At 40.6% G+C, this 15,067-nt stretch overlaps 1 protein-coding gene across 1 annotated transcript; it reads right to left on the bottom strand.

Moving 5' to 3' along the window:
* Nucleotides 1-966: 966 nt before the first annotated feature.
* On the bottom strand, nt 967-1,925 carry LOC141695579 (uncharacterized). The gene is made up of 2 exons (XM_074499817.1): nt 1,596-1,925; nt 967-1,518 (listed from the first exon to the last, which is right to left on the bottom strand). Exons 1-2 carry the CDS (start codon nt 1,923-1,925, stop codon nt 967-969), a joined length of 882 nt encoding a protein of 293 aa, XP_074355918.1.
* Between the last annotated feature and the right edge of the window lie 13,142 nt (nt 1,926-15,067).

Raw genomic sequence — 15,067 nt, 5'->3', positions numbered from 1 at the left:
TGACAATGGAACACAATTCAACAATGAGGAATTCAAGAAGTATTGTGAAGAAAATGAAATCGAGTTACGATTCACCTCTCTGGCTCACCCGCAAGCCAATGGACAAGCAGAGGTAGCAAATCGGATAATCCTGGATGGACTAAAGAAGAGGATCGAGAAGTCAAGAAATAATTGGGTAGATGAGATACTTCCAATATTATGGGCCTACAGGACTACTTGTAGAGTCACGACAGATGCAACTCCTTTCATGTTGGCATATGGGGCGGAAGCAGTAGTTCCCGTGGAGATATCACATTCCTCTCCAAGGATTCAGGCTTTCGATGAGAGAGAAAATGAGGAAGGGCAGAGATTAGCCCTGGATTTAATTGATGAAGTGCGAGACAAAGCACATGCAAAGATAGTAGAATATCAGAAAAAAGCTTCATTCTACTACAACCTAAGGGTTAAAGAAAGGTTTTTTAAACAAGGCGATCTAGTCTTGAGGAAGATAGAAGCATCTGGTGTAGGACAAAAAGGGAAGCTTGCCCCGAATTGGGAAGGGCCGTACAGAGTCAAGAGTGTTCAAGGTAGAGGAACCTACAAGCTAGAGACTATGGATGGTGTTGAAGTCCCGAGAACTTGGCATGCACAAAACCTGAAGGTTTACTATGTGTAGGGAAGCCGGATACGATTCTCACTCGTCAGGATGGCGAGTAGGTTGAAAAGCACCTTGAAGCTTTGCTTGCTTAGGATTTATATGTTTTAGCTTTATTACGAAATTTATTAAGACTTGTGTAAGGGACGAATCCCAGACAATTTTATGAAATTCATAAGTTCTTCAAAGTATGTTTGTGGCCTAACAAATAAAAATCAAATGCATGGATGCAAGCATAAAAGGTGATAAATGAAATAGATCTGATAGATGTTACAAAAGTTTGATAAATAAAGTCTCGAAAATAAAAAAAGCCACGCAGGACTGAAAAAGCTCTAAGGAGCTGAAGTACCCTCGGCATCCATATCATCGTCCTCTCCACTCTCGCTGGATGTCTCTGTCGTCTCGGAGGAGGAGGAAGAGCTGTCGTCCTCAGCAGGTCTGGAAGAAGACTCGGGAGGAGGAATGAGTGGATCCTGAGGAACATGGTCCGAGACAACTACTCGGGTACGAAACCTCTGAAGCAAAGCCTCGTCATCAGGGCAGATGTAGTCCGCCGGGTTAATATCAGGACAAGCCTCGTTCACGGTCCCAAGGGTCGTGTCCCAACCAGTCCTAAAAAACTCGGGAAAGACTGAATCATCCCTAATCCTCATGGATTGGGCAAACTCCTCCGAGTCCAGATAGTTGTCTATAGCTTTATCCTTCTCCGCCCGAAGTACCACCAGCTCGGCGTTAGACTCTCCGAGTTCTTCCTCCTTGCGCTTGAGCTTCTTCTCCAGGGTAGCATACTTCTTCTGTTGCCTCCTGAGGGCATTATCGGCCTTATCAGAAGCCCGCTTCCATGATTCGGCTTGCCTCACAGCGCCTTGAAAATAGGCGTTAGACTGAAACAAAGCAATTAACAAAGTATAAGGCAATGCTACAAGAACGAAAAATAAGTTCAAAAAAAGAGAAGGCATACCGAAGCCAGAGACTGAGCTCCCATGAGCTTGATCCTCTCAAGATCAGGGGTGGCCACCACATCAGTAAAATCCTTGGGGGTCACGCTATGGTAAGACCAATCCCAAGCATGTTTCGTGGAACCAACTACGGTGTCCCCTCGGCGGAATCCCCAGAGAGGCTGAAAGGCGCCTGTGGCAGCAGCAGTAGGGGCAGCAGCAGTGATAGGAGTACCATGGCCTCCAGCTCCTTCAGTTGAGGCCTCCCCTATAGGCTCTTTGTGCTTCTTCAAAAAGATAGGCTCCGTGGCCTTTCCCCGGGTGTCTAGGCCTGCGAGCCGAGCTTTCTTCATCCTAGCTGTTTCCTCAACCAAAGGAACATTGTCCTCGTTAATCTCCTTAGCAGCTGAAACAAAGCAAAGGACAAAATAAGTGAAGTTAATAATGCATGAAATGAAGTAAAATTGAGAAGGGAAGAAAAATACCCTGTTGAGAAACAGAGGATAGTCCCACATGAATCAGGGAAAACTCCTCTAAGAGAGTCCAGCTGGTGGTCGTGCCATCATCCTGAGTAAGCCCATTATAAATAATAGTTTCTTCAGGAGTTAAGTGAATGGATTTGAGGCTACCATCACTGACCTTCCCAAAGGTAGATCGAAAAAGTGTGCCCCAGTCACCATTCTCCCAACGTAACCCGACGAAACTATTCCTCCAATTTTGATTATTATCAGGAATAGAGGCACTGTTAAAAATATGTTTGCTTTTGGGCCTTTGCTTGACATAGACCCAACCGCAGTTATTGGAAGAACTATTGTAACACTGAAAGACTTTCCTAAAAACAGCTACAGAAAGAGGAAAGCCCTCCCTAAGACAGCAGACCATAAAACATAGAATGTTCCTTCAGGCGTTTGGAGGAAGCTGACACGGGTTGATTTGTAAATCAGCCAAAAGATGAGGAATGAAGGGGTGAAAAGGAAACCTAAGCCCAGCATTGAGGGCATCTGTGTAAATGAAGAGAGTATCGGGTCTCCAGTGGCAAGTACGATCACCACCAGAGACTGGAACTAATCTAAGAGGAGGAAGAACGTTATAACGAGCATTTAGTTTATTGAAATCTATGTTGTGCCAAGTATTACAATGATTAAAAGAGTCGAGATGTGCAGTGGAGGGATATTCATCCCCCCTAGTGTTAATCATATCAATTAAAGACATATATGAAGAGCGGATCTCGATATCCTTACCTCGTTTTGAAGCCGAGGCTATCTTGGCCGCCCTCTCAGAACTCTTGTCAGCCATTAGTAAAGCTGGGAAAAGCCTGGAAACTGTGGAAGGAAGGAGGCTGAAAGCTAGGGAAGGAAGGTTGAGAGAGTAGGAAGTTGGAAGGAATGAGGAGTGAAGAGTGTGAGTAGGAACACTCCCCCCACCCACCTTTATATAGCCAAAGAAGAGGTGGTTTGGGCCTCAAAAAGCCCATTTGGGCCCAACAAAGAGAAGGTTCTGGAAAATCCTGGAAATTCCTGGAAAGACCAAGTAAAGAATTTTAATTTTTCAAAGATTCTAGAAGAATCCAGAAAAACCTTAGAAGAAAGAACCTGGAATTTGGACTTAGAGATAAGGCCCAATTTTATAAGAATCTTGGAAAATCCAAGTGTGTAGGGCTAAAAAGGCCCAGAGCTAAGGCCCAGGTATAAAAGCCCTGTTTGAGGCCCTAATATCTTTTTGAGTGGGCCCAAAGATTAGCCCAATAAAACCCGCCCAGAAAAGGGCCCAAATAGTTGAAAATCAAAGGCCCAAAAAGGAAAAACCCACTGAATGGTTGGCCCAAAAGAATCTAGGCCCAAATCAAAAAAGAGAGAGTCCAGCCCAAACATATGGCCCAACTTCAAGATAAAAGGATATGAAAATGATCATTTCTTACTCATTCAACTAGAAATCAAATGAAAACCCTGGTCAAATCAATCCTGCTCAAAAAAGCTTCGATCAAGGCACAATATGGAGGTTAATTCGGTCAAGAAAAGAATCCTGACCAAAAATTCCTGATCGAAAAAGGAAGAAAAGAATATTTTGTTTCATTCGACCAGAATGCCTGAATGATTTCTGACCTTTTTTCCTGACCCTGTCGACCAGGAAGCAAGGTAAAAACCTGGTCGAATAGAACCTGCCCGAATTTTTGTCGATCTGGGCTTAAAAGAAAGGCTAAATCGGTCAAAAAATGTATTCTGACCGAAAATCCTAGTCGAAGATTTCTGTTCAAAAAAAAAAAAAAGGAAAAAATCCTGGCCGAAATTCGACCAGGACTTCTGCTCGAAACACTCCTGCTCGAAAAGCTGTCGACCAGGGCAATATGGGGGTTAATTCGACCAGGATCCTGGTCGAATGGATTCCTGGTCGAAAATTATATAGAAAAAAGAAAAAAAAAAGAAAAGGAAGAAAAATCCTGGAAAATCACAAAAAAAAAATAAAAAAAAATAAGGAAATTCCTTAAATAATTTCTGAAAAATATTAATATTTTCATAAATAAGGAATAAATCCAGAAAATTAGGATAAATCCCAGAAATTAAGGGAAAAATCCAGAAAAATTAGGATAAATCCCAGAAATTAAGGGAAAAATCCAGAAAATTAGGATAAATCCCAGAAATTAAGGGAAAAATCCAGAAAAATTAGGATAAATCCCAGAAATTAAGGGAAAAATCCAGAAAATTAGGGAAAAATCCAGAAGATTAGGATAAATCCCAGAAATTAGGGAAAAATCCCAGAAAATTAGGGAAAATTCCAGAAAATTAGGGAAAAATTCCTGGAAATTAAGATAATTTCTGAATAAAAGGAAGATTCGTTGTAAATGTGTAGGTCGCTCCACACTTTACGCAAAAACGAAACCCTGTAAGGGAACGAATAGATTTAACTTCTGCGAAACCTAATCAATGTTTCCCAAAAGTTGGGGGGGCAAATGATAGGGATAAATAAGTCCTGATTTTATAATTAATGGGCTGCTAGGCCCAATATGAAGATGTATGATATTCAGACCAGAAAGGTTAAGCCTGATGGATCAGATCAGGTCTGGTCGAATAAAAATGGCCCAAAAGCCCTGATTATTAATTAATTTCGTAATTAATTAATAAGGGAAAAATCAGCTGTTGAGAAGAGTCCTGATAAGGATATAAATCCTTATAGATAAGCCTCAAGGGGACCTAAAAGGATAAGGAATCAGTTTCCTACTATCTAGGACTCCAAAGTCCATTCTAATTATGAGACTTGCCCACCAAGTCTCCTATACCAAGTCCAATTCAAGGACCACCAACATCTATATAAGGGGTCTCACCCCACAAATCAGAACTACGTTTTTTGGCTTGATTCTCTAATTTACAGAGATACGTAGGCATCTCGTAAAGGCAGAATTAAGCTACGAAGTACGAGAGCAGCCATTAAAGGCCTTGAGCTCCCGAATCTTAGTATTAAATACAGCAAGTAGTAACCTTAGCTTTTTATCCATAACAGTAATATTTAAAATAAAAAACTTTAATAAATAGATTAGCATTCATAATAGAATTATATAAATACAAATAAAACTATAATATATCTAATAGTCTTAGTTTAAATAAAATTATATATAATATTCAGTCCGGTCGGACTAAACAAAATTATACTATCAATCCAATCTTAGATAAAAAATAATATTAAACTCCATATAGTTAGTTGGATTTGCACCCTCATGGAATAATAAAGACTATTGATCCCAATAAAAATATTTAAGAGTAAATAGAATAATAAAAACTATTGATCCCACTAAAAATATTCACTACTAGAATTATGTCAATGAACATCGGTCCTTAGACATCGGTTGCTCAGACGACCGACGTTAAAGCTCTTTAGACATCAGTTATTTTTAAAACGATGTTACTGCTTATATTAGACATCGGTCGAGAAAATAGACGTTGTTTATAACTATTTTTAAAATTGAGAAATATGAATTAGACAACGGTTTATGACATAACCGATGTCGAATTTTCTTAGACATCAGGTTACAATTACAACCGCTGTCAAAGATCAATTTTAAAAAATTAAAAAAACACGCATATACTTTCCCCCTTAAAAACAAAAAATCCCACCCCCTCCCCGTAGCCCCAAAATCTATCCCCTTTTCACACTCCTCTCTCTCTCTCTCTCTCTCTCTCTCTCTCTCTCTCTCTCTCTCTCTCTCTCTCTCTCTCTCAGAGGCTCACTCTCACCCTCATTCCCATCTCTCTCAACTCACACTCACTCTCGTCTCTCTTTTCGATCTCTCTCTCGTTCACTCTTCTCTCTCTCTCTCTCTCCTCATAATTGAAACCCAATTATCTTACCATCTCACACTGTAAGTAATTAGGGTTACAATTAAACCTCAAATTAAAGAATACCTTTAAATAATTAAACTCCAGCTACGAGAGACCCTAATATCTTGACCCAACTTGGTTTGTTTGGTTTTGTTTGAGTTTTCTTTCTTCATAATTTGGTGAATTTTATTTTATTTTGCCTAATTTTGTTTGTCCTTTTTAACAGATCTGGAGCTATCTTCTCGGTATTGGCATATATAATATTCTCTGGTTTGTTTTTAGTAATACACTGATTTATTAATATATATATGTATGTGTTGGTGGGTGTTTTTATTTTTATATGTATGTACATTGTTGTTCAATTTTTGAATGTTCTTATGTGTACATAAATCTACCAGAAGACTTGTATATGGTACACCTAATACCTTGTTCGGTTTCTTGTTTGATAGAATGGCAATTTATTAGTTTACAAGAATCAAATGACTCTCTGTACTAGAATCAGACGGAACTTTGTAAATAATATTCCATTTTTATGAGGACTAGTTAAAGTTCACTTGTGTTAGTTGTTGACGGAGGAATTTGGGAGCAACAAAATTTGAGGTTCGTAGCCGGAAACAAGATCTGTGATAGTGGTTCTTCATCGGAAAACGTGAACAGTAATCGTCGAAAAGTATGAACAGTGTTTGGTGGTGGTGATTATTGGTGGCTGAGATTGCTTAGGGTTAGTGGTGGCTCCTTTACGCTCTCGCTTCTGACCCCTTATAATTTTCCTACGTAACCCTATTTATAGGGAATCAAGCCAACGTAGTTCTTGGGGAACAAGAAACCTAATGGGCTTAGATCTCTTATCCCGAGGCCCAGTTGAAAACCTACTAGAAACCGTCTTCTACTAGCTTTAGAAATGTCCGCCGATAAGGCCCAACCACAAAGACCCAAGGCTCGTCCATGGCTTCGAGACTTCACGGATAAGGCATCTCCCTGGCCAAGGATAACCCTCCGCTACCGGCTGTTTCTCTAATCCAGGGATGCGGGTATAGCCGTGGTTCACCCCAAATATTGGACGCATCCTTGTCCCCCGATAAGGAGCCCCTACCAGATTACAGGACAAGTGATCCCAAACTTTTGGGTGCAAAGTGCAGGATACTTCGAAGTCTCCCAACAAGGACATCCATTGACTACAGAGACAGAGCTCCAAAAGCACACACCAGAATTTACCCCACATCCCCAATGAAGACACTCATTGACTACAAGAGGAGGCCTTTCGTCCAGGCATACCCCTGGAGGTCTCTGATCACGGAACCGCCTTCCTGTGGTTGCATTACAGGAAGGAGTTCTTCAATAGGGTACCTGCAGCAAATATGTTAGTAATAATAATCTCTTTCTTTCTTGAATCATCCAAAGTGTCCGTCCAAGTAGCATGTCAAAGTTGCATTTTGTGTCAAGTAGAAGCTAATTCTTCATTAATATACTTCTTTCTATAGGGCGCACCCTATAATTCCTCAAAGGACCCAATAAACTCCCTCTTCATACCAAGGGTGCGCCTCCCCTTATGAGGGTGCCTTTTCTTCTGACAAAAGGATCAGCTAGATCTTCCAAATAAATGGTTACCAAGCCAACCATACAGATCCAGGGCGTGCCTTCCCGTCTAAATACAAGGCGCACCTTCAGACTTTAATATTTAAGGAAACTGGCTTTGTTAATTCCTCAATTTCAGGGGTACATATCTATATTTCAACCACATTATCTGACTTTGACCCGAAGTAGGGTTTATACCAAATTTCAGGCATAACAGCTACCCCCCAAATTCCATATGTCATTGGAAATCGGATTGGAATTTTTATTTATCTTTATCAAAATTTGTATAAACTTATTTATCAATACTTTTTTACTGGGCGCGCCTTTAACAGGGCGTGTCTTTTCAAGTTCCAATCTTTTTCTATTTAGAATTTCAAATTACTTTTTTACAAGGCGCGCCTTCATGAAAACGCGTCCTTGTAATTTGAACAGTTTTAAAACGGTTCCTTTTATTTCGGGAATCGTGATAGACTTGATGGACATGATTGATGGGACTGACAACTGTCATTTTTACCTATAAATACAAGCAATTACTTTTTACTTTTTACTTTACTCTTCTCTTCTCCTTCTAAAAAGAAAATTATCCTGTCGGAAATCAAGAGCTTCATTCCTCCCAGAATCAGTCATTTTTGAACTATTTTCAAGCCTTTTTCTGGTCAATTTCTTCATTAACTGAAAAGGTACACAAAACTCCCTTTCTTCTCGAATTTTATTGAGTAGATTGTAGTGCATGCCATAGAATCTGTTCATATTCTTGATTTTAAACATCCTTAATATGTATGTATCTGTGTGTATATATCTGTATATTATATATATATATATATATATATATGAATCTGTATATATATGAATCTGTATATACATGAGGGATTTTGAATTTCAATCTTATATTTTTGAGAATTCCAACCGTTATTCTTTTATGCCCAATTTAAGTTTATAGCGCGTATATTGCAAAATTTATCTAGGGGCGCGCCAATAGCTTAGGGCACGCCTCTCTTTTATCTTATCAATAGTGTACTTAGATTTCAAGCTTTAGACATACATTCCCATATCAAAGTTAGAGCGCGCCTTATCCCTTAATCTCACTTTACTGCATCATTTAATCTTTGTAACAGAAAACATGGGTCCTACCCTTGTTACGACGTGCCTTTCCCTTTTTTTCTTTTAAATAACTTTCTTATTATGTTATAATAGGCAAAAAATTCATTGGGCGCGCCATCCTAGCGCAGGGCGCGCCTTTAAAGATAATTATGATAGATGATTTTTAACCCAAATCAACAACATATATAACTTCTGAATGGGGCATGCTAGCCTCTCAATAAATGCCCTTTTGTTATTTACCATTCCTATTCTCTTCTTTTTCTTTCTGAACTAGACGCGCCCTCAATGTTTTTTGCTTTTCTTGACAGCTAGAAGACTAGGGCGCATCCTCCCCCTTTCATCCATTTAAGGACTTTTTCACCAAGCTAGGAATCTATTATCCCCCTCCTATCTCTTTCATCCCAAACCATCCAGACGCTCATAGGACTCCTGAAATTTTAAGACAAGAGGCGTACCTTGTTAAAGAATCCAAAGAAAGTAATTTCATGGCAGAATCACCAAACGACTCTTTAGGTACTCTCCCTTTGGCTCAAAGAAAAGGAAAACAAAAATTAGTTCGCAAGGAAAGGTCACCAGCTCCTATGGACACAGATCTAGATGATTGGCTCGAGGAACTAAATGTAGATAGGTATAGAAACACTGAGGCAGGGGTCAATGTTGATGCAGGCCCATCAAAAGTTTCTTATAGGGCTATTTCTCCAAGCCTTTCCCCATAACTGTCATAGGGAGCGCCCCCTTCCCCTAACCCTGAGGGCGTCTCTGAAGAGAACTCATTGCCCCTTTGTGATGAGATGAATTTTTTTGATGAAGACACCCTTCAGTTTTCTACTTCTCCCGAACCTTCTCCCATCCCCTTCCAATATTTGGAAGTTTCGGATAGTGAGCTAGACATCGATTGGAATGACTTCGAGCTCTGCAATGAAGCCGTGAAGAAACGTTTTAGGAAAGAGCATAGAAAACTATTCTGTGTTGGTCTTCCCTCAGCTTGTTCTGATGAGCAACTAGGGTGGCTTATGGAGTACTACGATATGGAAGGTATCTGGGCGTGCCCTCTTAGCATGATGTGGCCCCACATTTTTAACTATGGGAGAAATCTCAGTATCCCTAGAATGGTAACTAGCCCTAAGCTGGTTTCATTGGGTGTGGGCGCGCCCTTGCACCCTTTCCTTAGAGTGGTGATTAAACTTTATGATATAGCTCCACTCCAACTCTCCCCCAACAGCTACAAATTTATCCGCGCTTTATTCATCTTGTACACAGACATAGGTTTTCCTCAACCCACAATGGTTGAAGTAAGTCATTTCTTCAGCCTAAGGAAGTCTAACCATGGATATTACTATTTGGTCGTGGATAAACATCATAATAAAAAAGGCTTCTCTTCTGGAAAACTCAACCATGAGAAGGGCTGGAATGAAAAAATTTTCTAATTGTATGATGTTCCCAGGATAAGGAATAGATTCAACACATCTCCAAGTAAGGGCGTGCCTCTTTCATTTTCCTTTCCCAGCTTACTTGTAATTATTCTTTGTCTCTTATAACTTCGCTTTTTTTCTTAGACAAACCAGTGTTGAAAGAGCTTAAGGGTGCGCCTAAAAGGCGGGCAGAAGCTCTTCTCAGAGTGGCTACTGAGAGATGGAATTTAAAAACATTGGTTACCAAGATCAATCTAATGCGAGTCGAAATCCTTTCTGATCAAGTGGGAATAAAGCTTAAATTTATAAAATTTAGAAAAGGTAACCCCGTCTCTCATGTCATTGATAGCGATGAAGAAATTGAAGAAGAAGTGGAGGAATTGGAAGACAGCTCCCTCCAAGGAGAGATTCTTATAGGTTTAATTATTTTAGGTCTTAATGTCGCGCCTTCCATTGTGGGTGCATCTTCATAAGAAAATTCTGCTGTTTGTAAAACTCCTAGCTAGTTTCAACATTGCACATCATATTTCATTGCTTTCATATTTCTTGATAAGGGTGCACCCTTTGTCAGGGCACCTTATTGTTTTTGTTGTTACCTTATTTTCTTTAATCATAGATTGCGCATTTGTACTATATATTTCGTACCTACCTTTATCTTCACTTGCTGCTTCTCTGTATATTATATGTTCTGAGCCTTTATTAGCAGTTTCGATACCGTTTTGGCGTGCCCCAAAGTCTAGGCGCGCCTTGTTGCTATGTTCACTAATATTTATCATGTCTTATGCAGAAATGGCTCCTCCCAGGATTCCTAAGTCGCTCGGGGCATGTCCTAGCGACAAACCCAAGCCCAAATCAAAGAAAGATGCTTCCACGGCCCAAACATCCACACCTATTCCAGCCCATGTTCATCAATCTGCTCTTGTCCTAAAAAGGCCAATCATTAACCTAACTGAAAAACAAGGCGCGTCCAAAAAGCCAAGGATAGATGGCGCGCCTTCAGGATCCTTTGCTGCTCTAAACTGCCTTGACCCATTGGGTTCCCTCCATGTCACATATGAAGAGGTGGAGCAATGGCAAGCCATGAGCCTAGAGGATGCCACAAGGGCTTCCATTAAGGCTTCTTGCCAACTATTCATCCATTCCAATCAAGTGGTGGATAAGCTTTTAGAGGAGAGGGCGTGCCATGAAAGGCTGCAGGATGAAAACAACATTTTGCAGAATACTCTGAAGAATAAAGACTTCCTCCATGCTAAAGACATCAAAGCCAAGGATTCTGAAATCTCCTTCCTCAAGGGTGAGGTGTAAAACTCAACTTCTCAGCTTGAAATAGCCAACAAGAATGTTGAATCTCTCCACACAGAATTGGCTGAGGCAAAAGCTAGGATAGGGCACCTCGAGGATCATAAGAAGAATGGTTGAATGAAGGAGAGAAGGATGATAACAGACGATGCTTTTTCCAAGGGTTTCCACTTTTACTGGATTGGGTTCGTGGTGAATGATCCCGAGTACTCCTTCGAGAAGTTTTGTCAGGAAATTGTTGCTGAAATGGCAGAATTCAAGAGAGAGTTTGCAAAGAGATTTGAGAGAAAAGAGTTGAGCTTGGTTTAGAGGAGGAAGGGGGCGCAACCATTGATGAACCTACCAAGGACGTGCCTGAGGTTGATCCCTCAGTTCCTCGCCAGTCAATCCCTCCAACTGATGATTCTCAGGGCGCGCCCTGATTCATTGCTATGTTTAAATTACATCTGAACTAAGTCCTTTAATACTTTGAGGAGCCAACCTTTTTTAATATTGTGCAAAGTTGTAAGGCTAAGTATTTGCTACTCTTTATTTTGCATTGTGTTAACTACGTGGGTTTACCCCACCTCATTTCTTTTAACAAGTATATATATGGGTGATTTTTGCCAGTAAAAGTTTCTAAGTACCAAACAGATGGTACACCTTCATGATTAAGGCATGCCTTAAATTTTAAAAAATAGTTTTTTACGGCGCGCACTAATCATCTGCCAGGACGCCCCTACCTTTTAGGGCGCGCTCTGCGTTACTCAGAAATTTTATTCTAACCAAAATTTAATAGGTATATAGAAGTTTGATAAGCGGCCTTCTTTTCAAGGCACATCTTGATATCTGGATGCATTTTTTCAAAGCTAAATTAAAAATAAGCCCCATTGTTATTATACATTTTTCTTTTTGTAAAACCATATTTTCCCAAGACAAGTCGATCGTGGCGCGCCTTGGCATACTTTTCCATAGGGTGCGCCTATGGTCTTAGCTTCTAATTAGGAGATTTTACAATTCCTGATGTAGAGGGAGCGTCCCTTCACTTATATAGAATTCTACTATCGTATCATATCATGGACATAATTTGTGCAGTATAAATAGATTTTCCTTTATCATTAAGGGACTTTTCTATTGGGGCACGCCCTAACTTTCACTTACAATATATATGCAAAGTAAGCAAAGCAATTTTGAAGCAACTTTTTCCTTTTATTGATAATGCGCTCTAGTGTGAAAATTACACCAGTCCCATGGCTACTATGCTCAGTGAGGAAATTATTTGAAAATTTTATCCTTCAGCTAGTTCCAAGGTTCGTAGTCATGTATACTACCCCTAGGCTAGGAGGAATTTATTTGCTACTAGTCTATTACATTGGAATCAATTATAGAAACGAGAGGGCCAAAGCCGCACCCTACTAATAATACTTCCGCAAGTGCTCTGCATTCCAAGCCCGGGGAATAAGTTGGCCTCCCAAATCTTCCAAGCGATAGGTCCCCTTCCAAAGTATAGCCTTGACCTTGTATGGTCCTTCCCAATTAGCTCCAAGCACCCCATGTTGAGCTATTTTAGTATTCGGCATGACCTTTCGCAACATGAGATCTCCCACCTTGTAGGGCACATACTTCACCTTCTTATTGAAATACCTTGTAATTCTTTGCTGATATGCAGCAAGCTTCAACTGAGAATTCATCCTAGCTTCGTCCAGAAAATCCATATGGAGCCTTTGATTAACTTTTGTATCTTCCTCAAAAAATAAATCCCTTCACAGAGATCCAGCTCCTACTTCTACGGGAACCATAGCCTCATACCCATAGGTTAGCAAAAAAGGGTACTCTCCTGTGGTTGATCTTGGAGTTGTGTTATAAGACCAAAGGACCATGGGCATCTCCTCCGGCCAATCTCCCTTCTTTTCTTCCAACTTTTCCTTCAAAGTGTGTTTGATAATATTATTTATGGCTTCTATCTGGCCATTACTTTGTGGGTGGTAGACTGCAGCGAAATCTTTCTTTATGTTCAAGTCTTCGCAAAGCTTTCTTAACTCTTTACTGTCGAACTGCTTTCCATTATCTGAGATGAGTTTATATGGAATACCGAACCTGCAGACTATGGAGTTGAAGACAAAGTCTTTGATTTTCTTTGTCGTGATCGTGGCCAGCGGTATAGCTTCTGCCCATTTTTTAAAATAATCAACATCCATGATGGCATAGTTCACACCCCCCTTGGCGTTGGGTAATTCTCCAATGAGATCAATTCCCCACATAGCAAAAGGCCAAGGACTTTCCAGCGAAGTGATAGATGTTGTTGGGGCTTTGGAATAATTAGCGAATCATTGGCAACGATTACACGCCCTAATAAACTTGGAGGCATCTTCTTTCATGGTTGGCCAGTAATATCCTTGTCTAAGGACTTTCAATACCAACGAGCCACCCCCCGAGTGATTTCCACAAATACCTTCGTGCACCTCCCTAAGAATATAATTTCCTTCCTCCAGATCATACATCGCAGCAGCGGTTGATTAAACCCTCTCTTATCCAGTGCTCCATCATACTCAACATACTTCGCAACTTGGTAGCGAAGGCATCGGGCATGTAGCTTGTCTTCTGGAAAAGTTCCCGTTCAAATATAGTTATGGATGGGGCTCATCCAAGTCTCCTGTGGGATCTCCTGTGTCTGGAACACTCCTACTTCTGGAATGCTTGAAATTTCTTGGATCCCCGAAGGAATTTGTCCAAGTAGAACGTTGTCCATTTGCGATCCCATTTTTTCCAAGGCACCTGCATTGCTATTTTCTTCCCTTGGTACACCTTCCAGCTTGGCACTTCCAAACTTTTCCAGTAGACGCTGCACACATCTCATATATAACTCTGTCCGGGATCCTCGGGCCTGGAAACCTCCATTGACTTGGTTTACTACTAACTCTGAGTCACTTTACGCGATGAAATTTATAACCCCAACTTCCAAAGCTATCTTCAAGCCATTAATTAGTGCTTCATACTCAGCATCATTGTTGTTGACGTAAAACTTGAAGTGAATGGCACTCATCAGATGGTGTCCTTCCGGGGTAACCAAAATAATCCCGGCTCCTGCTCTATTATTATTAACAGCCCCATCGACATGCAAGATCCACCAAGGGTATGGGAACTCTTCTCTCACGTCGACAAGGAAATTCCCTTGTGAGGAAGTATCTGCCAACACTATAGCCTTATTATCTACTTAAAAATCGAACTCAAGTATGAAATCAGCCAATGCCTGCCCCTTGATTACCGTGCGAGGGAAATATTCTAGATCAAACTGTCCCAACTCTACTACCCACTTAAGCATCCTTCCTGATGACTCCGGCTTATGTAAAATGTGCCTGAGGGGGTAAGCGGTGCGGAACTCTATTCGCTGAGCCTGAAAGTATGGCCTTAGCTTTCATGCCACGAGGAAAAGGGTGTCACTAACTTTTCCATGCTGGTGTATCTGGTCTCTGCATCTAGCAACCTCTTGCTCATATAGTACACTGGCGACTGGTGACCCCCTTCCTCTTTTACCAACGCCGCGCTGATGGAGTATTCTGAGACCGCCAAGTACAGAACCAACATTTCTCCATCTTCTGGCTTCACTAACATATGAGGATTTCCCAACTGCTCCTTAATTTTATGAAAATCCTCTTCACAATATGAGGTCCACACGAAATCCTTTCCCATCCCTTTAATTGCCTTAAAGAATTACTTGCATCTATCTGAAGATTTTGAAACAAATATATTCAAAGCTGCTACCTTCCCATCAGACTTTGCACTTGCTTAACGCTGGTGGGAGACTTTATGTCCAACAGA

The sequence above is a fragment of the Apium graveolens genome, chromosome 11 (assembly GCF_009905375.1).
Source record: "Apium graveolens cultivar Ventura chromosome 11, ASM990537v1, whole genome shotgun sequence".
In the NCBI taxonomy this organism is placed as follows: Eukaryota; Viridiplantae; Streptophyta; class Magnoliopsida; order Apiales; family Apiaceae; genus Apium; species Apium graveolens.
Note: the sequence above shows the minus strand (reverse complement) of the source record. Positions and strands in the feature narration are given on the sequence as shown.

Coding starts and splice junctions, on each gene's coding strand:
- LOC141695579 (XM_074499817.1), bottom strand. CDS start 1,925: ATGAAGAAAGCTCGGCTCGCAGGCCTAGACACCCGGGGAAAGGCCACG. Junction 1,519..1,595: donor GAGCTCAGTCTCTGGCTTCG/GTATGCCTTCTC, acceptor GCTTTGTTTCAG/TCTAACGCCTATTTTCAAGG.